Raw genomic sequence first — 26,632 nt, forward strand, 5'->3', positions numbered from 1 at the left:
TCTTGCCATTTACCTACTTTGTGCGCGAATAGGTGGGCAGGGCTAAACAGGCAGCGATGTAGAAGCACAGGGCAACTTGATGATTAGCCTGGTGACTACACTTTTTTTATGCACCCCATTCCCTGACATAGTAGCAAAGTCATTTCACTCAGCGGCCATCTTTGGAAGGCCTCTCGGGCATGCAAGTGTAGCTCCTATCTTTTTGAATGGGGAAACATCAAAAACTGGTGATTTAAAATCAACAATGACTTTGACAAAAACTCCTAAATGTTTTCTTTTGCTATACCAGCCAGTGTGCATACGCAATCCTAAGCGCACGTCTCAGAACGCTGATTGTTTCTTTAGCAACCAAGACTTTTAACGGCAGCTGCAGTGATGCAATGTCTTTACAGATTAGCGATTGGATCTTTTATAAGGAAGGCGGGGCTTTCTTCATTAGAGCGCCCATATTGAGCGTTTTTTTTTTTTTTTTTTTCATTCACAACAATACTTATGACATGTCTTGGGTATTCTATAGTCTTTGATAGCAGACTCCTGATTCTAGACTGGCAGTCATTTACGGCTGGTACGGAACTGTTTTTTCTGATCCGCAGTTTTTGAAGAATGGGCACGTCTAATTTGTTGAAAAGGGGCACCAGACTGCTCATCTTGTAATAGACTATTTTTACTTTTGCAGACCACATTTGGCCTGCAACATCCACTCTAATTGAATCACGTCTCTCAGAGCAACAGTTACAATTGGTTATTTTTAACCAATTTGAATTGCAGTCTTGTGAGTCTGAACAGCAGGCCTTGCCTAACATTTGCGTTTGAGCATGTCACGCTAGAAGGGTGTGAACGTTTAAAGGAAAGGGAAATAGCATATGGATGACTGTCTGCTGGGGTAGTATCAAGATTTGAATTTTTGTCTATGAATCACCGCTGATATGGGCTGGGGTTCCCGGTTGGGATTATGTTTAGGTAAAGTGTTGTTGAAAATATCCAGGGGGCCAGGTTCAGCTCCTTTTAATATGTTCCTAATGTTCTGGAGCCAGATTCGGTGAGTTACGGGAACTCTGAACTTCACTTCAGTCATCGCCGTAACTCAAACACATGCTTACATAAGAGCCGACCAACACTAGTCAAGACGACGGGAAGTTATTGTTTGGGGTTGACGGTCATAGCATCGGAGCAGATGGTGCTTTTTCATCTCAGGTGCACGGAGAGATCTAGTGAGTGCAATACATTTTGTTCTGCACCAGATTTGACAGCGTAAACTATCTGTCTGTTGCAGCTTTGTCTCTTTGTTCATGTTCTAGATTCACAAAGACGTTCCTGTCAAGAGAGATTGAGCAATACATTGCACACATGTATACACCTCTAATACATGCACATGTATACCCATATTGCTTGGCCAGCACTTTTTGTTTTGAAACTTGAACACGATTTTGGCTGAAGCTCTTGTTCTGAGCTACTTTGTCAGGAATGTTTCTTCACTGAGGAATCCCCAGCGACAGGGCCTTCGTTGCCCTGCATGAAATACTGTTCCATTTATTAATATGAGGAAATCTCTTCAGAAAGGGAGTGCAGACTCCAGCATGTGAATAGAGGGGGCCCATGGAGCTGCTGTGGTTTTCTGTGGAATGAGCCTGATTTAACACATGAATAACAGAAACTAGAGCTCTGCAAAACAACTGGACGGAGTCTCAGCAGTTGGGGGAGGAGGTGTGCTCTCCACTGTTTCTCTATAGCGGTCTGCTTCAACTCCATCTTTGGACCGAAAATTTGTCATGTTTTTCTCTTCGAAACTGATGAATATCACAATGCTTACGCATTCCTATCTTTAGAAACTCACTGTGATATGATCCTCGAAACAACTCTCCCAATGGTAACACTTGCAGTATGCTCAAGAAGTTAGCACTTCCTTTGGGGAATTTCTCCCTTTTTGGGGAGCAGGGCTGCAGGTGGGTCTGTGTGTGTGGTTAAAAGTACGAAGTTCAGAGTCTGATGGATATTAGATGGATCATAGTTTGAGCAGGTTTGTTGATGTGGGCTGGGCAGCAGGTCACCTGTCAGTGCCTTAGGCGGTGCATCTGTGGGCGTAAGTTCTTTCTTTGTGGGCGAGTTTCTCAAGTGAAGGTCAGTCCACACAAATGCACAGGGCAAGAGGACAACTGATTGGCGGTTGGCTAGTTTGACCAGTAAGAGACCTTGAGGTCCTGCAATGCTGCAGGTAATTATCCTTTTTATCGTGTTGCAAATCCAGATGTGAACCGTCAAGCTTTGCGCAAATTGAGTTACTGTAAATCTGCTCTATGACCAGGCAGACACACTATGAAAGCGCACAGGCCAAGAGGCTTGTTCACGGCCCCCGACCTGGAACCTGTGAGCTTCTGACTTTGTGCAGGGGCATCGGTAGTCAGGTCTCTGACAAAGTGATTTAGTCATGGCTTGTCTCCAGTAAGGGTTTAGCCCACTGACCCCGGAAAGGCTTCATATCCAAACATGTCATAAAGAGAGAGATCTGCAGTAAACCAGGTGTAAAAGCCAATCTGGCTTGGAGAACGTGCAGATTTAGTTGGCACCATGTGAGCCTTGCACATGTCCTGAGGTTAGCTTAATCTTGGGCTTACCAAAGGTTTTTCAGTAGGGATGCACGCCTAAATTTATGTAATCATATTTGTGTGCTGATACTGTTATCCATAGATACGTTTAGATATCCTTTTATTTTTTTTAGATGAATTAAATGGTTAAATTGTCGACTTAGTCCAATAAATTATATAAACAAAACAATTGACAATGTTCTGTTTATTATTCTGCAAATCATTTTAATTTTCACCTAAGCCACATAGATATTTTCCTAACCAAGTTTTCTTTTCCCAGCTTTGATTGGTAGAACATAATCGCATCTGCTTTGAAATAAACGTCTGCGTTAACAGCACACTAATTAAAATCCCATTCAAAACCACAAATGGATTTTTTTCTGGAAAAGTTCAGTGTTTTGGCCTCCCATCCACATGTAAACATTTTAGTTCACTGAAAACAGAGGTTTGGAAAACACTTCAAAATGCTGTTTTCCTTCATGTGTGTGAACACGTGAAACAAATTTTGGAACACATCAAGTGCACCGTTTGCGCATGGCAACATTTGTTTATAAAAAAGTGCTGGAATTTGTCAGGAAGGACTCTGACCACAATAGCAAAATGCTGCTTAGTTTTTTTTGTGGTCAGCTCTCTTCGATGACATTTACAGGTCGGCCTACAATTGTTTAATGATCATACCGCTATACGGAGGAGCATGCATATTACTGCATCAGTAAATTATACATTGCCAAAATGTTCTTAACTCTGTCTCCTCCATTGATGCAATTTTCCGTGTTTTTATTGTTTTGATCATTGATTTAGATGTAGTACAAAAATGCCATTTTCTCAGCATACATGCTTTTGCAAAATATGCATGTTTTGCAAATTTGTCATGTTCAGATATTCAGGTTTCGTTAAAATGAGCAAAATAAAAAAATGTAAATGCAGGCAGGGTGTTTTTTTTAAGATTCTTATTTTTGGTGTTTTTGATTTGTTATGATAGGAGAGTGTAGTGCAGTGTGAACAAGATTTTTTTTTTTTTTCAAACGCCTATTCAAACAAAAAATGCTTTTCCATTTATACATTTTTCATAAACGTGTGAACAAGGTATGAGCACCACACAAAGTCATTCATTCTGGCCCATTCCTTGTGCCTAGTTTTTTAGCCATTGCACAATTTAGAGATGATACACATTCTGCTGCATCAGCTGTTGTCAGACATACCAGCACTCTGTATCAATCTGTATCATCTTTTTAAGTACTTTTCCTGAACGTCACTGGCAGACCGTCCTAAACCTCCTGTCTTCTGCGAATGTTACTTTTGCTTTTTCAAGTCTGGATAGGTTTCACTGTGAAACAATAGACAAATATGGCTTTGCATTCCAAGATTGTTCTTGCTCTTCGAAGCAGCAGGATTGTGTAATTTTGTAGCAATGAAGTCCCAGACAGGGAAATCTTAATCAACATTCTTGGCATAATAGGAAAGCTTTGGCTCAAAGGATGTTTTGTTTGATTATTTAATTTATTTTTTTCCTCTCATTACACTCTCAAAGGGAAGTAAAAAATTCCAACAACTTTTTTTGGCCCCTTCCCACTGGCTGTCAGTTAAGCTCATAGTTTTCCTAGTTGTGACATTGATGCCATATATTTCAGCGCCGTGAGTGAGTTTAAACTTGGAATCAGAGGCCAGGCCTGATGAAGTGCTCCCAGTGGGGTGGTCTTTCTCCACAGCGGGGAGATTTGGGGCTGAGCCATTCAGGTGACGAGACGGGCCAGCTTCCAGAAACAACGCCAAAACAAGAGAAAAATATAGTGTGTTTCTTTTGTGTTAGGATTTATGTGAGCGCAGCATTTAAAATGATTTAGTCTCTCAGCCTTCACTTTTCACACCTGTGCTAATGGCTTACTCTATATTTATTCTGGGCTTCTTTAAGTCCCCTGAGGTCAGAGGTCAACGATTTGGGTACAAGCATAAATTAGGAGCTTGAGGGGAGAAGTCACTTTGACAGGGACATTTTTGGATGTTTAGATACTGTTGTTGTTCATGCGAAGGTCAAGGTTTTTTTGGCTTCGTGCTAGTTCAACCTATAATGATAATTCTGTCACCATTTGCTCTTGACATTTTAAACCAGTATGATCTCTGCACACACAAAAGATGTTTTAATAATGTTATGTCCATAAAATGGGCCCAATTTTGTTATCCCTTAAAGTTATTACTGATGAATGTTTAGTAAAACATGCAACAACCCCAAATTTAAGCCACACAAATTATGTAGATTTCTTTTGAAAATAAAACTAAATATTGTACAAATGGTTATTTATTTTAAAGAGAAATCAGCAAAACTAAATAGCTTTTTCAATATTATGAAAATCTCAATTCTTGGTAGAACATGTTAATAGTTAAAGTAGAAAATACACCTGTGGTTTCTCTGACAGGACACAGAAATTGCTCAAAAAGTGTTGAGAATCTAATGCAATGACAATCAGACATATTAAAGGTATAGTTCACCCAAAAATGAAAATTACCTCACCCTCCATCCATCCTAGGTGTATATGACTTTCTTCTATCAGATGAATACAATCAGAGTTATATTAAAAAAAAAAAGCTCTTCCAAGCTTTATAATGGCAGTGAATAGTGGTCGAGATTTTAAAGCCCAAAAAAGTGCATCTATCCATCATAAAAAGTGCTCCACATGGCTCTGCTGGTTGAAAAAAAAGTATTCTGAAGCGAATTGATGCGTTTGTGTAAAAATATCCATATTTAAAACTTTATAAACCGTCATCTCTAGCTACTGCTAGTTGTCGCGTTCACGAGAGAGTGGCGCTCCAGCAAACGTCGTAGGCGTAGTGTAAGGTCCAATGAGAAGTGACAAACATGGAAGCACAGAGAATTGAGCAAAACAAAACAAGGATTTGTAAAGAAAAATGTCGGAGGATTTCGATATAAGAGGAGACTGATTATCCTTTGCAGTACACAAAACTTCACGAGACTCGTTTTTTCTCACCAGATCTTACGCTACGCCTACTCCACTCTCTCGTGAGCACACATACGACAGTCAGAGGTAAAGTTTTAAATATGGTATGTTTTTACACAATTGCATTGCTTTGCTTCAGAAGGCCTTTGCTAAAGGAGAGAGAGTTAACACACTTTTTGGGCTTCAAAATCTCAACCACCATTCACTGCCATTATAAAGCTTGGAAGAGCCAGGACATTTTTTAATGTAACTAAATCATGGGGTCATTTTAATTTTTGGGGTGAACTATCCCTTGAAGTGTTGTTTTGTATCCAGAAGTTTCCAAAATGCCTTTTGGGACCACTGTACATGTTACACCTGGCTGTTTTAATTTTCACTAAGATGGTTGTAGATCTTTCCTGAAGGGCTTCAAGCATGGAAATAGCTCTTGTTGAAATATTTGTGTTTGTTGCTTTCTGTTGTTGCCTTGGAAATTCTGAAAACACAGAGCTGCTTATAATCAGAAGAGCCTTCCTTTATCTCATGTAATGCTGCGATCAATTCTGTGACATTACTGTCCCTCAAGTCTTTGTGTCCATCATGTTTGCTAATCATAGGACTGTAAAAAAAGATTTTTTGCATTTTTCTCTCCTGTTACCTCAAATTTTCCTCTACATCATCTACCATAGCAAACGCTGATCAGTGCAGTGCGCGCATTCCTGTCTCCCCTCCCACTTCTGCCCCGTTGAAAAGGACTGGCGCTAGTACTACAAGTTTGTCCTCATATTCCCCTGGCTAATACATTGGAATTTCTTGGCTGATACCTCATTTCTAACTTCAGTAGAATAAAGATCTAGTTGTGTTATTTTGGAATTCGTTTACAGGCTGAATATTTACAGATATAATTTATCCTGCATTATTATTGGTCAATAGCGGAAACTAGTTCCAAAATAACAACCCCAGCCAAATGTTCGTTAAAAACTCTTGTTTAATCTACAAACTAACAGTCTGATCTCAGGATGGATTTTCAGTACAGTGCTAGTATATTACCTAGATAAAAATTGTAAGCCAACACATGCTAGCAGTGTTGTTAACTAGCCAGTCATGCTAACTCCAATACAACATTTGTTAGCATGTAAGTTAATGTGTTGCAGATTTGATTCATGTCTCATTTGTAAATGAGGTCAATTACAGCAGCAGTTCAGGATAAAAGATTTTATATTGGACATCACATGGTGATCCAAATGAACCAACAATAGAATCAATTTAGATTTTTCTACAGCTTCATGCTCATGGCAGCTAATAATTTATTATATTGGACATAGGGATGGGCGATATGACCAAAATCTTTTATCACAATACGAGTAATTTTATTTCACGGTATAGTTATGTTTGCTTTAAATAAGATTTTTATAATACCAACATTTTTGATACCATGGAAATTTCATAATTCTTGTCACCAGTGTCAATATCACAAAACACTAATACTAGCCTAAATAAATGAAGACAAGTAATCAGTCAGCTATTAAAAATGAATAACTAATTACAAGCAATAGGACAAAAAACTACAGTAGAACAAATAAATATGCAATGCAAAATTTTTATTATCCAAAAAAGAAAGAAGTAGAATACACCTAATGCTGTCTGTTGGACTAAGCGCGCTCATTGTTGTGTGTACATGATTTTATTTTTACCACCTGTGAACTCAAGAAGACCTCATAAAAGGCATTTTGCCTCCTCGTTGCTCTACGTCTGCCGTCTGCTCATTTTGTTTTAGATACACCATTCATTCCGTGTTGTTAAATCGTGTCGCATCTTGTCTTCACATCCTGTTTTTGGTTAGTTTGGAAGCATTTGGTCCGTGTTGCATTCATATTTCATTCGAACCGCACCACAAGTTCATTTGGAAGCGAGACCCATCTTTTTAGCGGTCTTGTTTGATTCGCACCAGGGTTCGGATGGTAGCGTTCACACTTACTCAAACGAACCGCACTAACAGAGCAAGCGCACCAGAGTTTATTTTAATTGATCCAAACTTGACAAGTGTGAACACACCCTAACATGAATGACAGACAGCAGGAATATTAGAGCTGACCGGGTTCCATAATTCTGTTACACATGTGTTTTCTTTCTCAGCTGTTTGCTTTCATTTAAGACTTACTGTGTTTATGAGAATGCTTGCAAAGACGGGCATTTTCACACAAAGAAGTGTGTATTTAACAGTTCAAGGCCTATAAAGCAACAAAAATAACTCTGTTCAATACTCCCGCACTCTGAGTGCCATCTTCACGTGCACATTCTTCTCTGACAGTCCTCAGAAACAGTCTTTCAGACAGTGCGTGCATACAGCGAAAGTTCTCTTTTGCTTCTGATTGCATTTCACAGCCTTAAAATCACTTGTTTTTAAACTGCAATGCTTAAAAAAACATGCAAACAGTAAGTTTTCTAGACTATGTAGCATGCAACATCACATGAGCGTGTAACCGTGATAGAGGAGATAGTCTAAAATCTCTATTGGTTGACAAATCAGTACCATTAATCGTGTCTATTGGTATATCGCATATTGTGGTTGTTACAAAGTTGGGTGCACTGATATTAAAAATCTTGCTTAATTGATAATTATTGTCATATTATGATCAATAACTGATACGTTTAGTCTAAATATAAAAAAATAACACATTAAAAGTAAAATCATATCACAAGAGAATTTAGGCATCATAATGTACAGTATGACAGTGGATATTCATCTTGAGTTTTGCTAAAGATTAAATAGTGTTCGGAAATGTTGGCATTTAATTTAACTAGCTTCTACCAAGTAACCAATGAATTTAGATGCACAACCAAAATATGTGTCCTTTTATTATCCCATTAATCTGTTCTATAAATTCTGTTTTGCATTTAGCGTTGGTTTGTTTACATGGTTCTTGACCCATCAGAATTAAACCAGATTAAAACACTCTTTCTTTTTTATTTACCTCAAGTTAATAGTGTAAGATGCCTCCACCGAACTAAGCTTTATTTCTTTATCACACAGATAAAGAAATACTTTGAGCTGGAACCTCTGGCACGAGGCAAGAGCTGGATTCTGGAGGGCAGCACGGTGGACAGCATGGTCGCGGTGAAGGAGAGCTTCAGTCAGCTCATTCATCTGCTCGAGGAGAAGGACCAAGAGACAGGCAGGATATGACCCGGGGACGACATCCCAGCATCCCTCAAGACACTATCGAGCGCCAACTCACCACAGGCCAGCACATCCCGGTTCAGCCTGGCCGTCGTGTAAACTACATTGTTACTTTAACTCTGTTACTGTGGTGAAACAAATTGAGCCATGGGAAAAATGGACTATGGTAAATCCTGACGCAAGGATGCATATCTGCAGAAAAAGAAGGTACCTCAGCTCTTAAGTTTGATACCTTCTCTCAAACCACACGTATTAACCCAGAACAAGCGTTCGACACATGATTACCATTCTCAGTTAAATGGTTGTATCTGTCCTTTTAAAAACAGACCTAGTTGCACATTGCTACTAAATAGATGATGTAATCTTATGCTTGATCACGTAGGGCAACTGGAAGTCATGTAGTCCCTAGGTTGTTTTCTTAGCACAGCGTGCGAGTGATTGCGTGAATGCGTGCTTGTGAGAGAGATATGCCAGTTTGTACTTAAAAGCCTTAAAGTGAGTGCTAATGTATTTTTAAAACAAATGTTTCATTGTGCTCTCACAAACGTTCTCACAGTCTTTAGATGTCATTCAAATAGGCCGTCTTAAATATTTGTGGCAGTGAAGTGAACAGAAGAGTGATTCCTCAGTTGTGAATAAATAAATATTCTATAATATCTCTAAACTGTATGGAGCCGCACTTGATGTACCAATGGAGCTTTAGAGTGGCTATAAATGCACATTTTTTATTTGGGATCATTGAGGACACTGATGTTTTCATAACATGGTCTAGTATTACTTCACAGCTGATCATATCCAGGATTTTGCTCGTCTGTCTCTTTATCTTGGATGGTGATGGTTGACAAAGTCCTACTGAAACATATAACACCGGTTTAACACTACAATCACAATCAGCCCCATTAGGTGAACCGTGACACAGCCTTTGATTTTGTATGCATGATGAATTTACCATGTGCTTGTTTGGATACCTCGTTATTTGAATTTTTTGTATTTCTGTTGGCCCTGAATGTAACACACTCTCTCTGCATCATCACACCTCCTCTAGTCTCAATGTGGTCCCATTTAGATGAGTTTCTGGAGGAGGAAGGAATGCAAGAGCCCAGTCCGGGGTTACCCAAATCATTCATGTGCCACATCAGACACACTTCCAAAAGCAAGCAAACACCTTGAATACATAATCGTCATCAAACTCGGGCAACATCTTGGGTTTTATTTGTATTTACTACAATTTTATACCCTTCGAACCAATTCAGCTGCCTTTTTGTAATTCAAATATTTGTACATTTGTTACAGATTAGTCTCTGGAAAGACATGTGCCTGTCTTTGTACTGGAAGATAAAAAGTCTAGGTGGACTTTTAGCCATTTACCAAGGTGGCGTCACGTCATTCACATGTTTGACAGTGTTTGTGTATTTATGCATAATTTCCACTGAGCGATATGGAAAATAAAGGCTGAAGAAGGACAAATATGTTGTCTTTCGTCATTTAATTATAGGATGATAACACGTTTCACAATTTTGACTGACGAATAATGGATGAGATCAAATTATCTAGACCTTGATGCAGAGTTGTGAAGGTCCTCTCTGTGATATCGCTTTGTCTTTCTTTTTTCTGCTAATAATTTTAATATATTAACAAAACATCTTTATTGCCTGTTTCTAGGAAGTATGAGTAAAAGATTATGGAAAACTCGTTAAAGGAATAGTTAAACCAAAAATGAAAATTAGCCGAAAATTTACTCACCCTCAGACCATAGATGAGTTTGTTTCTTCTTCACTTACTCACCAATGGATCCTCTGCAGTGAATGGGTACCGTCATAATGAGACTCCAAACAGCTGATAAAAACATCACAATAATCCACACCACTCCAGTCCATAAATGAACATCTTGTGAAGTGAAAAGATGCTTGTTTGGAAGAAACAAATCCATCAAGACATTTTTAGTTTCAAATAGTTGTTTCTAGTCTAAAATACGAGTCATCTGTCCATAAAATTGCTTGCTTTCTTCAGTACAAAATGTGTCTTGTCTGAATAAGGAGAGAAATATGCACAGATCAACCACCATTTATAAGTGAAAACCGTCCAAATCAGTTCTAAACAAATATGTAATTGGATTTTGATGTGAGAGGATAACAGGAGGTGGATCTTTTCCCTGAAGGAGGTGTTGTTATGGACTTATTTTGGCCAGAATCAACGGTTTAAAGTTAAAACACCTGAATGTTTTGATTTGTTTCTTACAAACACAAGATGTTAATTGATGGACTGGAGTGGTGTGGATTACTTGTGGATTATTGTGATGTTTTTATCAGCTATTTGGACTCTCATTCTGACGGCACCCATTCACTGCAGAGGGATCCATTGGTGAGCAAGTCATATAATGATACAATCTCCAACAATTCTGATGCAGAAACAAACTCATCTACATCTTAGATGGCCTGAGGGTAAGACAAATTTAAGCAAACTTTCCTTTTGTGTGAACTATTCAAGTTTTCCTTTCAGGAAATTCATTATTTAGTTTCACTTTTTTTTCCATGATGTCCAGATGCTATCCCTTTATTTCTGACGTCATGTCCCCAAATTATAAAACTGAATTTTAATTCAGAATTCAGATCCATTCATTTCACTGACCCATTTACCAATAATCATTGTTGGCTTCTTTGATAATTCTCTTTGTTTTGGTCATCTGGATGGCTTTGAGCTCACTACTGACTAAAGCGTGAGGAACGCCAGCATCTCTGTGGGTCATCAGCACAAGAGTGATTAGTCATAGTGTTTCCCTGTCTATGGATTAGTCATCTATAGTCATTTCCAGCTGTCCTCATAACCCACAAATCTATGAGATGGAGGCAGTTTCTTTTCATTGGCTTGTAGGGATTCCCATAAATCAGACTCTGAAGTTAATATATCCATGTATCCAATAAATATAATGTATCCATGTCCATTCCAGAAGTCCAGGGGGAAGTCGTGGCCTAATGGTTAGAGAGTCGGACTTGTAATCCAAAGGTTGCGGGTTCGAGTCTCGGGCCGGCAGGGATTGTAGGTTGGGGGAGTGAATGTCCAGCGCTCTCTCCACCCTCAATACCACGACTGAGGTGCCCTTGAGCAAGGCACCGAACCCCCAACTGCTCCCCGGGCGCCGCAGCATAAATGGCTGCCCACTGCTCCGGGTGTGTGTTCACGGTGTGTGTGTGTTCACTGCTGTGTGTGTGCACGTTGGATGGGTTAAATGCAGAGCACGAATTCCGAGTATGGGTCACCATACTTGGCTGAATGTCACTTCACTCACTCACTCACTCAATTCAGGAGCTTAACAAAACCAGATCCAGCTAAAATGTCAAATGACTCATTTATAGATGCTGGGGATTTAACAAAACAAAACAGAGTGGGGACAAAAACAGCTTAAATGCAAGCTTCAGGCAACCTGAACCACAATTACTAGACCACATTGTTACTCAATGACTTTAAAGAAACTTTCTTCTAGTTTCAATTGACAGCAGACATCCGGAAATATAATTATGCACCTTAGTTTAACCTCTCTCTCATTTGTCCTTGACCAGAGGACACTGACGATCAGTCTCTAAAAACAACATTGAAATTGACTGTGACTTTGCTTTCGGGGGGCAGACAGAAAATGATTCCTCTGATTTTCAGATCTGACTGACAAAACCTGTTCTGACAGAATGAAATGCAAATGAGGCTGTTGAAAGAATGAACTTCAGGAAAATCCATCTTTTGGTAATGGGTATTGTGTCTGGCGAGGAGACATTATCGACAATAACCTGAGACCATTTGAAATGACTCTCTCACGCTATACTAGACGACTATTAGTATGCAGACAGATGAACACTTGGGATTCATCTTTCAACTTGAACCATGTCTGAAGAACTTCACAAAGCTGTCTGCAAGACAAACTTGAAATATTTTCTTCTTTTTCCCCAGTGTCAGTCTGACAGCCTTGTGCTAATCTTCTTAAAACGTCTCTGCTCTCTATCACACCTGTGCAACAGCAGAGTTTCAGAAAGTTTCTTAAATTTAGGTATTATTAGTTTCTTTTGCAGCTCTTAAAGGGATAGTTCACCCAGTATTTCCTCTGTGAAACACAAAAGAAGATATTCTGAGATATAGGCCTAACTGTTTTTGTCCATATGAAAGTCTTTTGAAAGTCATTGACATGAGGGTAAAGAAAAATTACAAAGTTCATTTTTGGTTGAACTGTCCCTTTAAGACAAGGTGAATAGGGTACAAATAGATATCATCATATCTTCCCCAGTTGGTTGATTATATTCACAATTGCAATTTTTTTTTTGTATAACACGTTTTCTAAAATGTTATGTTTTATATATATTATATAATGAGACACCATTTAATTAAATAAGCACTAATTTGTATATATTTCTAGAACAGGAATCAAAACAATGTATAAAAATGTTCAAAAGTCTTGTTCCGTTTTCTTGACCTAATAGAGTCAAAGATATTTACAGAGGAGATTTTGGAGATCCTTGGAGAAATATGGAAGGATAATGGAACAGTTCGGGCTTTTTCCCCTGCTTTTTAACTGCAAGATATAGATTAAAAAAGTCAGAATTGTGAAATAAAAAGTTGCAATTACCTTTTTTATTCTTTATTGTGTGGAGGAAAAAAAAACAACAGAATTGCGAGATGTATTTCTCTCAGAATTCAGAGGGAAAACCGTGAGAATTGCAAGATATAAACTCAGAATTGCATGAAAATGTTGAAATTATTTTATGTTTATTTGATAAAAAACAAAAAAAAATTGAGATGTAAACCCAGAATTCTAAAAAAAAAAAAAATCTGAATATTGTTTATATCAAACAAGACTTTTATCTGAGAATTGTGAGAATAAAAATCTGAATGGTGTAAGATAAATTCGCAACTGCCTTTTTTATTTTTTATATATATTTATTTATTTTTTATCCTGTGGCAGAAATGGGCTTCCATGGAAAACAGTGTCAACAGCTAGAAAGAAAAAAAAACATGTTTTTCAGAATGAAATGCTATCAAATCTGTCAAATGACATGAACAAACCCCTCAGTGAAAACCTAAAATAGGAAAAAAACAGCTTTTAAAAATTACGTAATTGAAACAAAGTAACTGAAGGCTATAGATGCGAATGAAATAAACACTTAGAAGTGCATTTTGGATGTTTTAGTTCTACTGTTTTGACAGCATGTTACGAAAAGCCCAAAAAACTCAAAATTGTGCAGGAAAAAACAATGAAACTCAAGAATCCCAGAATTGCCCATGAAAATGAGCTTAACTAGGCCATACTCACTCAAAGCAAAAGCACATGCTTCTGAAAAGCAATGACCCTTTTGCATTGCTTTTTTCCTTCATGCACATGAGAAATGTGCAATTCCTATCGCCGCCGTACCTCCACAAACATGTTCCCATGACTGATTATAATGAGTTAGGGCTGCAGCTTGCATTGCCTCCATTAGTGAATGCCATTTTGTATTGTGTAGCAACACAAGGGTCAAACGTAAGGACAAAATGTACATTCTCCGCTTTACAACACTGGGACATCAAAACAGGCCCGTCTGGGGTAACGAGGCATGCATGCTCATTTGGGACACTTTCTCCATCAGCGAGTGAGAAAACCTCTTCTTAGTAATGTTAGGACTAACAAAGATAGTCTCTAATAGCGGCTCTCTGTGATCTGGTTTCAAAGCCTCAAGCCAGGGTTTAATTGCTGATTGTTTTTTAACGGCAGATTCGGTTCGCTCTCTGATTCGACTACGATTCTCTGTCGGCGCATTGAAGTTGGAGGAAGCGTACGCCTCTTTTGATGGCTCTGTGCATTCCATTTCCTTGTTAAAATTCAAACCAAATTTATATGACCGCTAATAGAGAACATTTCTGAAATGGCAAAAACAGTCAACAGCACATGAATAAGCGTGGATTTTCCATACAGGGCCATCAGTCACTCACTCTACAGCGATCCCTGGTTTTAATAACGCTCTATAAACACTAAAGACAACAGACCGAGTGTGGAAACCAAGATAAAGGTCTGTATATTGCGTGCATGAGCTGCAACAGAAACACTCTGGTTTGCCTTCATCAAAAGTGGACAGAGACAGGCAGAAGAGACTGTTTTGACTGCTGTCCAGAGCGGCAGAGCTGTTCGATTACACCCCCAAGTACATTTCTCATTCTATTTCCAGGCATCTGTCGCACACAGAGTGTGCTAAACCTCAGCTGACCAGTGGCTGTCTCACAGACATCGACTGACTCGCACGTTTGTATTGAACTTCTATGAGAGACCCAGCAGGGATCCGGCGGACTGGTTGCTAGAGAGACTCAATGAACTGTCAGGAAATGACCCACAGAGCTCAGTTCTCTCCAGACGGGTTCTCTTCAAACATTTTGTTTGTGCCACAGAACGCTTTATGCTTTTTTGAGCACTGTCCTTTTGTATTGGTTTATACCTAGAGAGAAAAAGGGTGTCCTTGCATGAACTTGAAAACTGTAGACCTTTCAAATCAATGGTGACTGTTTGTACTGCAATACAACAATCATTTTCTTAATAAGTTTTTTTTTTATACATTGTGATTGTTTTAAATTTTTTAATACATTTACACAACCACACTGTATATACACAACTAATAGGCTACTTTATCTGCAATTATAGATCTTATGCCTTATGAAGTATTAAGTGCACAACCATCTTTATAATTTTGTATTTGAACTTCCGTTTTTGTGTAGCTCTATAGCATCACTGTTAAAGCTGGTGAAGTGGATTTACTTATTGTAGAGTTAACAAAAGTAATAATGTGCATTTTAATGTTTGAAGCTGATCGGTTCATTCAAAAATTCATAGAACCTGGCATGCTGTGGAAACACAGGAAGACAGAAATCAGCAGCCTAACGATAACTCATCAGTTTGTGAGTATATGATTCATTAAACGAATCACTCATAAGAGTCACTTTCGCGTTATACAGGCTACAGGTTGTGTGTTTGCATTTGCTTGCATCTCGCAAAATAACTCAATATGAAGGCGTCGTTTAGCTATTATTTTATAGTAAACGATCGCTGTCTGCACACTATTTTCATTATACAAACACATTCACAGCTTGAGTAAAATATGAGTTCTTTTGCTTAAAATTCAGAAGCGTGAACTTGATTCAGCGCCGCCAAGAATACAATCGATCCAAAATGCTTTTATTTTCGTGGAACACAAAAGTTAACATTTTTGAAGAATAATTTGCCTCATAACAACAGTTCGTTGAGACCTCGCGTGTCACGCTCCAAATAGGACTAAAAATCACTATAAAAATATTCTAGAACACTCGTGGCGTATGGATGTGGTAAATTATTTAGATTTTTGGAGCTTGACAACCTGTGATCACCGTGAACTGCTGTTCAAGAGTTTCATAATGCTTTAACACCACATTAAGATAAATAATAACAGAACTGAAATGTGTAGGTGAATATCCCTACTGTCAGAGAGTCACAGTCACCGCCATCAACAGCAATCACCAGATCACAGTCACCTGAGTTCTAATCATAATAACAGAGATGTTTTTTATTAACTTAATGAGAACTTCAGCAAAATGTTCTTAAAACATATTTTGTTAACTAGGATTCCTTTAATACACATCATCTGAAAAACAAATCTTCTTAAACATTTTTGCCTCTCAGGTATATTTATCATAATAAATAGTAGGCCTACTTAACATAATAAAATTACTAAGTGAGTAGGAAGGGATTTTTTGTCATACTGTAAAGTGCCAAAATATAGGCTAATTAAAATGAAATGCTCTTTTGTTGGATTTGATTGCCTCTATTGACCTCATTTGTAAATCGCTTTGGATAAAAGTGTCTGCTACATTTACATTTATTCATTTAGCTGACGCATTTATCCAAAGCGACTTACAATTGCTATATATGTCAGAGGTCGCACGCCTCTGGAGCAACTAGGGGTTAAGTGTCTTGCTCAGGGACACATTGGTGTCTCACAGTGGATTCGAACCCAGGTCTCTCACACCAAAGGCATGTGTATTATCCACTGCGCCATCACCACCCCTAAAAATGATCAAATGTAAAATATAAAACCCCCTAAATGATCAAATGTAAAATATAAAACCTGACCATAATAAGGTCAATGGATTTTAACTTCATCAGCATGACTATGGGAAAAAGTCGTGCAATGTCAGCTGTTTCTTAGCATTGTTATAGTGGTGGCCTGCTATTTTTTCCAAAACAAGTTAGAGACTAGTGTTCACTCTTGATTATGATCTTCCTCGTTGCAGTCATTTCAGATATGATTACTCTTCCCTGTTTCTGAGCCATCACAGATGCTGCCCAGCAGGTATCGGCGAGGCCCGGACACCCATATTCCCTCATGACAAAACAGCCGTGCCCGCTGCTGATTCAGCTGCCCGGCGAGAGCAGACACAGATCGTCCCTGACAGCACAAACACACCTCACCTTACTGAACACTGCCTCTGTCCAGAGTAAGTTTATCACTGGACGATCAGAGCTTAAATTAGAGTCTAGACAGAACTGTTGTCATAAAACCTGTTCATTTGATATTTTAAGGCATCTGTGCACAATATCAGATGAAGAAAAATGAGTTCCCACACTGTCTGAAAAACATCTCAGTGGGTTTGAATTAACGATAAGCATCTAATGAAGCCTTGCAAAGTAAAGAGGTGGTGTCGCTCTCCTTTCCAATTAGCCGTCTGTGCAACTTCCTGGCAAATTAGTTTCCTCGCTGCAGCTCAGACAGTTCCGGTGGCTTCTGCAGAACTTGGATTGGCTTATATGTGTGTGTGTGTGTGTGTGTGTGTGTGTGTGTGTGTGTTCAAGGCAATCTGCTTGCATCTAGCAAGGAATAACAAATTCCCACTTTAAGGATTCAAGGTCTGGGCCAATTAAGTTCTTAAAGGTTCTTCAAAATCCCATCACTTAATTACAGATTTAAAATGGCAAGATTTACATTTCTATGAAGGTTTTGCAATAATACTTTTTCCAGAGATTGTTTTTTCTGCTGTACATTTTTAAATCCAACCACAGTGACGTAGGAGACATATTTGGTTCAATTTTTACTTTTTATATTGCACCTTTACAAATGGCATCATTAACTTTATATACATTAAACATTCAAATACAAAACTAGAAATGTATAGCTGGATCTCTAAAATAAAAAAGACAAACAATATATGGCAAGAAAACAATGCTAAAGTTGATATTGTACATATGATACAACATATGATAAACTGGATTCCTCTGTCTGAGCACCCACATAAAAAAAACAGAAAAATATTAGCAAAAAAGGGTATATTTTGATTTTAGAAAACACTAAAATCAACTTGATTTCTGTAAAATAAAACCAATTTTTGGTGTCAGAGTGAAAACAAATCAGACGTAGATTTTACTGACAAAGCTGTTTTTGTCAGCTTTGATTTTTAAACCAATCCAGATCTACAAAGTACATTTATTAGTGAACATTAGATTAATAAATAAAACACATGCATGTTTTGCTGCAGATTTCATTTGGGGAAATGACATAAGTTTTTATTTATTTTTTTTGCTTCACAAAATGTAACACTTTTCAAAACACATTTACCTTACATAGAGTAACATTGCACGTTATAATAAATAATATTCTTTCAAAGACGACAAAGGAAAGACGAGAGAGATCATTTATTCAGACTATAAATGTATAAATAAAAAAGTATAAATAAACATCTACAACAATAAGCATCTTCCATGTGTCTGTGGAAAATAAATAAGAGTACACGTCTGTACAATATGAACACGACTCTGTGCTTAAATGGAGTCCTGCTGTTGACGGTGGTTTATCCAGTCAGTAACAGAGATACATGGCTATAATCCGTGTAATCTTCTTCATCATCCTCCTCTTCATCTGTCTCGTCAGAGAGAGCTACGGAGGAATATAGCAGCTGTTGCATTAGTATAAAACACAACAGCATTCAGGCACAGAGTCTTACTGCATCTTTCTCCCAAAGCATCTCTAACTGATGCTTTGCAATTCACACAAGGTTGTGGGATCACAGCTCAGAGAGGGACGAGAGGGTGGGAGCGAGTTTCTCTGTGGAATGGCGCCTTACCTCTGTCTTTTATTAGCGGAGACAATTTCTTGTATTTGTCAAGTCACTGTATAAAATGAAATCAAATCAAGCAAAGAGACACTATGTAATCCCTTCTTATAAACAAAAATATCGCTGGTTGGAAGATGATTCTTCAATACCACACACAGACTCGGCCGGGTGAAATATGGTTCTACTTTAGGGCATCTGATCTAAACATGTTCCTACTAAACATAAAATCACATTTTTCCCACATGAGATTTGTTATGTCCCACATTTGAACCATTATAAGGTTCAAATGAAAGAAGTGATATTCTCTAGAAACATATTATTTGAAGAAAGGAATAAGTGGCTTTTTTCATTAAAAATACTTTAGAATTTTTTTTTTTCACATTACGCAAAATGGACATAACAAACCGACAGTGAAAAAGTGAGTTTCCCTTTATTACACATAGACAATAGACAAAGGTGTTAGACGTTAGCTGGGGTCAGAAATGAACGTCCGCAGACAATATTTGTCTCTCGGAATTGATTTTCTGGGCATATAAAACACAGCATACTGACCATTTCAAAAACTGCAATTAAAATGTGTGTCAGAAATATATCTATATATTAAAATACACATTTAAAAAAAAAAAAAAACGTTCTGCCCCCGTTTTTTTATATTTCCAGGGCATTTTTTTTGTCACTTTCGTTTACCATAATGGCACCAGGTTTGCTTTTCTTTGTCCATCACAGAGCAGGTCAGCCTGCCATAGGGCAAAAACAACAAGACGATTCACAAACAGAGCACGCTAAATGAGTTTACGTCCCTATGCACTTTCCACATGACTCCGTTAGTCACGTTTCTGTCTCTGATGCGCAAACAGTGAAACCAAATCAGAGGAGCAGCATGTTCAAAACTGTCTCGCATCCCAAACGGAAATCCTTCCAGACTTGACCTCAAAGATTTTGGCTTAACACCTCATCGATAGATGAGCAGGGGACAATAGCACTGTCCCGGACACGTCTAACATCTCATCGCCACTGAATTAAGTCTTTGTGAGAGGAAGCCGACACAAGGGCAAAAACATGCTCTCTCTCCAACAGTCCTCGTGTTCCTTGTGGGGGCAATGGGAGGGGCAAGAAAGAGGGGTGTTTTCGGGCAGGGGGAGGAAATGCGGGACATGGGTGTGGCCAGGTTTAGCATCCTCTACTTACAGTTGCAGGAGCCCGAGTGTTTGACTTCCAGGACGAGACCCAAAGAGCAGGCGGCTTGCCTCATAGCACACTCGCTCGGGTAAGTGGCGTTGTCGCTGGCACAGACACTGTCGCCCGGACGACTCTCAGGACAGGTGTCCTCGCATACCACGCAGCGTCCCCGTCCCATCTGCTTGTCCCACAGACACTTTCGTCCCTCCCGGCATTTGATGTCTTCACAGGACCTGGCGTCTGAGGATGATGTGGAGTAGATGAAGAAAAAGAGAACTGAAGTTTTCCCAAAGTATGATTTCACTTTACTGTATGTAAAACCACTTTTCAAGCCCCTATCGGCTGTTAATTTTAGTCTTATTTCACTCCGTGTGGTTTGAGGAGGTATTAAATAACGCAGAAAAGCAGCAACAGTCAAAGCTACCCATGTGAAACATGAATGTGTTATTGCAACAGAAAACAGAGTAATGAGAACCACATGTTTAAGAGAGGATTGTGCAAGCACAAGATTTTGTCTTATTCTCACCTATGCATTTCCCCTCGTAGGCGACTCCAATGGACCGTCCCATGATGCACGTTGCCCTTCGGATATGGCAGGCGCTGGCGTACACAATCCCGTCGTTCCCACACAGGTACTGATCCGGTGAGGTCACCTCAGGGCAAAGCCGGTTGCAGGTCACGCAGTAGGCATTGTTGGTATGGTCTAGCACACACGTCGAGCTTCCAGGACAGCGCACATCAAAGCATGATTCTGAATAAAAATCATAATCTATCAATTGCTGGCAGCTTTTGTTTAACAACCTTTTACACCTGGTTACGTGATACTGATGTGCAACTAGCTTTATATTTTGTCAATGCATAAAAGTATAAAATTCCGTTCTCTCTATATGTATTTTTATTTAAAAGACAGAAAATTATGCATGTTCGTTCAATTACTAGCAAGTTATCATTCAGTTCCTTTTAAATGCACATTTTAGTTAAAGAATCGAGAATTGAGCCTTAGTTTTAGACTTAAAAAGTCAACATGAAACAGCATTTGCAACCATTGTACTTCTGTAATGTGGTGTATTTCTGAGTGAAAAAGGATATTTGTGACCCTGGACCACAAAACCAGTCTTAAGTGTCAAATAAATAAGCTTTCCATTGATGTATGGTTTGTTAGGATAGGACAATATTTGGCTGAGATACAAATCTGGAATCTGAGGGTGCAAAAAAATCAAAATATTGAGAAAATCACCTTTAAAGTTGTCCAAATGAAGTTCTTAGCAATGCATATTACTAATCAAAAATTAAGTTTTTATACATTTATGGTAAGAAATTTACTAAATATCTTCATGGAACATGATCTTTACTTGATTTTTGGCATAAAAGAAAAATCGATACTTTTGACCCATACAATGTATTTTTGGCTATTGCTACAAATATACCCCAGCGACTTAAGACTGGTTTTGTGCTCCAGGGTCACATTTAATGAAAATTTTGGTTGGAATTTAAATTTCCCATATCCATTGGGAATTGACTGGGTCATAAAAAGTGGGTGTTACATAACAGAATGTCATTTAAAATGCTAGTTTAAACAGTTTTTTTTCATAACCAAATAAGATTGCATGGTCTTTATGATGTCACCCGAACAAAAAGTTTTCAGAGGCAGAGCAGATTAGTATTTTGTGAACATTTTAATTCTGTAATGTGACATATTTTTTCATAAAACAGGATATTCAGCCTAAGTCGGGACCTAAATTTTCTAAAAAAAATTCTTTGCAAGAATGTACATGATAATTTGTAAATAATTAAGCATTTAAATTTAGATTTCATTTTGACTTTGAAGAAGGTATAAGTGACCGTACTTTTGCATTTTCCCTGGTACTGAGCAGTCAGGTCAGGGTGTCGCTTGCACTTGGCCCTAAGGAGGGCACATTCGTTCCGGTATGTTTTCCCATCGGAGCCACACACAGGCCCTTTAAAGGTGACATTGGAGCAGTCTGGGGCACATACGCAGCGAGGCTTATTCCGCTTGTTCATTTTGCACCTCTTTCCAGGACCACAGTCCACATTATCACAAGTCTCTGTGGAATCAATAAAGAAGGCTATGATTAATTGACATACCAGTTCTGGACTGACAAATGATCACAATGTTCATATACGTCCCTAACATTTCCTGTCTGAAATCTTCATAGGCTAACAATTCAAAGCCACTTCCAGATTATTTCCAGTCATCCAAATGATGAAATCGCTCTTATGTGGTACCTTTACAAGGTATGCAGTTTGGTGCACCGCCATTGAAGATCAGCCACCGGAAGAGCGTGTTATTGGGTACATCCTCCTCGGTCCACGCTGTGCCCAGACGACCACTTCTACAACAGTCTTCCCGACTCATCCCAGACATGTAGAGAACCTGGCATCTCCCGTTCTTGCCCTGCTGAAGCCAGCAGTTGCCAGCTGGAAAGAGCCACTTTATTAGGTGCTGAATAATATTCTGCTCATATATCACTCATACCAGGCATGTAATTGAATGTAGCTAATTGAAACCAATTAGTGCCAAGCAGAGCCAGGACTACTTTGGACACTGAGGGGTACATGTTGAATTTTTTTTTTTTTTTTTTACCTTACATGTCTTAAATTCCTACTTTTGGTTCCTTCAGTATTGAATATCTGGTTACATCTTTAGTGCCAAGTTACATTATGATACAACCACAGATTTAGCTTGATCCAGGTAAAAAAAAAAAAAAAAACATTTGAAAATGATTTCAATGGTATTTTTAAAAGGAACTCGGGTTTAAATTCCAAATGTTCAAAGAGTCTTTCGGCCATCTGAATCCACTCAAACTCTTAAGAAACTCTATATTGTGGTTGTGCAAGCGTTTTTTGTGCATTTCACGGCAACATGCTCAACCGTTTAGATATAATGCCATTTTAAACATCATAAATTATATATATATATATATATATAAAGAAATACTACACTTCCTGTTGGACAAAGTTTAACATAACGTCTGAAAATATTAATCATTTCAAGATCAGACAGGAAGTGCATTTCCAATGAATATCTACTATAAATTCTTATAGGTGTCTTGAAAACAAGTTCACATCATTTTTCTTAGTTTTTACGCACGAGAGGCACCAGCGCGCAACCGGACCAATGCATGAATGGCTTTATCACTGCATAATATCCCTCATTCAGACTTTCAGACTGCACGCGATGGATAAATGTCACTTTACCTTGTACTTTCTGCTGTTCCATCAAGTGCGCGAACCATATGAGAAGCGCGATAACGCCCTGGCGGAGCTGCGGTAACTGTAGCATCCTCAGAAAAAGTGGAGACGCGCGTTGGAGACAGACGGACAGATGTTCTCCCGATGCTTCGCACTCGCTGACTGTCATACACACGGAATCCGTCTCGCTTTTTAAATCTATATGGGGTCTCGAATTGGATGCCTGTGGTGGGCGGTCTTCATACTTCCTAGGGGGGTGGGGAGAGCATTGTAACAGATTGCCCACCGAAATTTATCAGGTGACATTCAGAAGTCTAGAAACTTTCTCCCCTCAAGAGCAACATTATGATTTGGGGCTGAGTTTGGGGGGATTTCAAAGAGTTGGATAACAGCAGAAAAGTGATTTGGGGTCTGTTTGTGCTTAATGTGGAAAGAAGGCTGATTGTTACAGCATAACAGTAATTTGATATAAATATTTTTTTCTTTAAACATATGCCAAACTTTGAACTTGAACTTTATGAAACAGAAATCAGTTCTGCAAAATTGCATAATAAATACTAGTTTATTTTGATGGGATAACCTTTGATTGTTGTATGATTGTAAACATTCTCAGAAAATACAAATGTCTTTACATGTTAATAAATTGGGATGTGCAGGGTTGAGTTTTATGCTTGGGTTTAATGTTGATATTTCTGCAAATATCCAGCTTACTTTGCAAACTCATGGTAACAGGACTGACTATTTTAGATTGTACCAGCCAAAAATCATAATACAATATAAGATGATGAAAAATACAAGTTCACAAGGATGATTGCTGTTATTATGATTTATTTTTAATAACATTTTTTACATTATTATACAGATAAGACGAATAAGATAAATGGGCTGATGCCTAACCTGGAATTTCATGGGTTTTTAATAAAAAGTGTGTGTGTGTGTGTGTGTGTGTGTGTGTGTGTGTGTGTATGTGTATGTGTGTGTGTGTGTGTGTGTGTGTGTGTGTGTGTGTGTGTGTGTGTGTGTGTGTGTGTGTGTGTGTGTGTGTGTGTGTGTATGTGTATGTGTATGTGTATGTGTGTGTGTGTGTGTGTGTGTGTATGTGTATGTGTATGTGTATGTGTATGTGTATGTGTATGTGTATGTGTATGTGTGTGTGTGTGTGTGTGTGTGTGTGTGTGTGTGTATGTGTATGTGTATGTGTGTGTGTGTGTGTGTGTGTGTGTGTGTGGTGAAAGACAGAGAGAAATTGTTCATAGAATTCTAAAATGTTGATTTGTTCTATTTTTTTTATGTATATACATGCATTTATTTATTATTTTTAAATACTCATCTCTTCTAGATTCAGTGTAAACACTATGCTTTTGCAATACATTGTAACAATTGTCATGCCAGTAAAGCACATATTGAATTGAATGGAGAGAGAGAAATACTTTTATTCATGTATTTTTTGTTCATTCAAAATGTGCATATTCGTTAATAAAGCAAGAACTGGGAACAGACCAAAAAATATATAATACAAAATGGAGAAAGAATAAATAAAAATGTTTAAAAGTGAAATAAAGTTACTGGAATTTCGCTGAAATCCCTAAACACAGTACAAGTTACAGTCAGTTTTTATATAATCCACAAAATGCACCCTTTTCATTTAATCATATTGGCTTATATTATGGCCTAACTAACAATAATGAACTATTAGATTATTATAAACTGGCAGTTTTTTAACTTTACTACACTCTTTATCAGTAAAGCTGTATATACTGTACAGCAAACCAGACAATATGAATAGAGACAACAGCATCTCTGTGCCGTGGGAATACATATGAACTATTACAATTCTCAGATTTGAATGGATCCAGACACTTTTCCATGCATTTCCGTTGGGACGATAAGCGTTAATCTTTTAAAGTGGCCTATTACTGTGAATTTTGACGGGTAATAATAGACTGAAGGATATGGTAATTCTAATAATAGTTGAGACAGTTGTTTGGTCCTCCTCAGGGTCAAACCTGTAAATATAGCACAACAAATCCTCCTTCAAAAGGAAGCAATCAGGGTGTTGCGTTACACCCGTCTACACTACTAGTGACGCGACGTGACATGACAAACTCCTGCTGTGAAGCTGCTGACATTGCGCAATTGCAGTGTAGACGAGCACTTTAGTTTATCATGTTTGCACTTGCAGTTTTGATGAGGTGTTACATCAGCGATGCAAATACTTATCAGACACTAGTACTTTATTTGCTACTAGTCACTATTACAATACTGATAAGTAACTATTCCATTACTTCTAGTAAGACATTTTTGTAACTGAATTCGAAGTATGGATTGTAGTACCACGCAATAGACATATATCTACAGATGCCTCATTAGTGGCAGTTTCTATTGGCCGCTATGTAATCTGTCCACCATATTGGAGCCAGTGTTGCCAAGTCTGCGATTTTCTCACAGAATTGGGCTACATTTATGCTGTTGTTTTTTAGTCTATGGGAATGTGATTTTGGAGCGACTGGGTTTTGAGCTGTTGCAGGTTTTCTTATGCAGACCTGGAAACCCTTGGAGCAGACAAAGTTAGTCCTTGAACACTGGAGAGCAAATTGACGGTGCATCTTCAACCGTATGTTTATCCATATATAAACATCTATATCTATAATAGACCAATGCAGATTTTTCTGCAAAACTAACACAATACAAAAAAGACAAAGGCATTAGCTAACACAACATTAAAAAGTTACCATAGTTTAAAAACCTGTAATATTGAGGTATACATATATAAAAACACAAACCGACACATTCTCACCTGTGAAAGGTTGTCCCATTTATTTAAGTAATTAAATCTTGTTTTTTTTTTCCAACCAGAGACTGTGCAATGTTGTGGCATCTTGGAAAACTCATTGATTTTTACAATGTTTGACAACACGTTGACCGTTCCAAGATGGCGGATGCGTAGATATGTCTAGAGTGATCGAATGTGCCATCTATCTATACATATCTATGGTACTATATATGTATACCAGTTATAGACCTTAATTGGTTTAGATGACATATTGAATTCAACATGGATGCAAATGAGAAGGATAAACTTACTGTACTAACAATGGCACACACTGTATAAAGGTCCTAGATCATGTAATTCTCACAGTTTTCAAACTGTTTTATGGTGTACTTGTCTACTGAAAGATATTTAATCAGCTTAACAATAGGTATGTTGTTAAACAACATTGCACACTGCACTTCTTTCCTTTGAATTTTTAATACGGTGCTACCATGACTAAAGTTTATTTTAGTTTTACTAGTAACAATTTATTATGTACTATTTCACATAACTTATTTTTAGTTACGCTTACTGGTATCTGTTAACTATCTGTCAGTAGTAAAAAAAAAATTACATACATATTGTACTCACTATTAGATTATTTTGTCTCTTAGTAGGTAAAAAAAAGTAGTAGGCCTACTGGTAA

The 26,632-nt window shown here is 38.1% G+C and overlaps 2 protein-coding genes across 6 annotated transcripts in view; one reads left to right on the top strand and one right to left on the bottom strand.

Moving 5' to 3' along the window:
- Positions 1-10,160, top strand: part of arl15b (ADP-ribosylation factor-like 15b) — a 49,415-nt gene extending 39,255 nt beyond the window's left edge. For all 5 annotated transcript variants that reach the window (XM_079409909.1, XM_079409911.1, XM_079409910.1 and 2 more), the window contains one exon: positions 8,550-10,160. In XM_079409909.1, coding sequence (XP_079266035.1) covers positions 8,550-8,702 — 153 coding nt within the window. In that variant the 3' untranslated portion in view covers positions 8,703-10,160. The remainder of the gene's footprint in view (positions 1-8,549) is intronic.
- A 7,592-nt stretch (positions 10,161-17,752) lies between these two features.
- LOC306865576 (follistatin-A-like) lies at positions 17,753-23,355 on the bottom strand. Its single transcript, XM_079410275.1, has 6 exons — positions 23,181-23,355; positions 22,209-22,400; positions 21,809-22,027; positions 20,488-20,712; positions 19,971-20,201; positions 17,753-18,604 (listed from the first exon to the last, which is right to left on the bottom strand). Exons 1-6 carry the CDS (start codon positions 23,341-23,343, stop codon positions 18,519-18,521), a joined length of 1,116 nt encoding a protein of 371 aa, XP_079266401.1. The 5' UTR covers positions 23,344-23,355; the 3' UTR covers positions 17,753-18,518.
- Positions 23,356-26,632: the final 3,277 nt, after the last annotated feature.

This window comes from Barbus barbus, assembly GCF_936440315.1.
Source record: "Barbus barbus genome assembly, chromosome: 47".
Taxonomy (NCBI): Eukaryota; Metazoa; Chordata; class Actinopteri; order Cypriniformes; family Cyprinidae; genus Barbus; species Barbus barbus.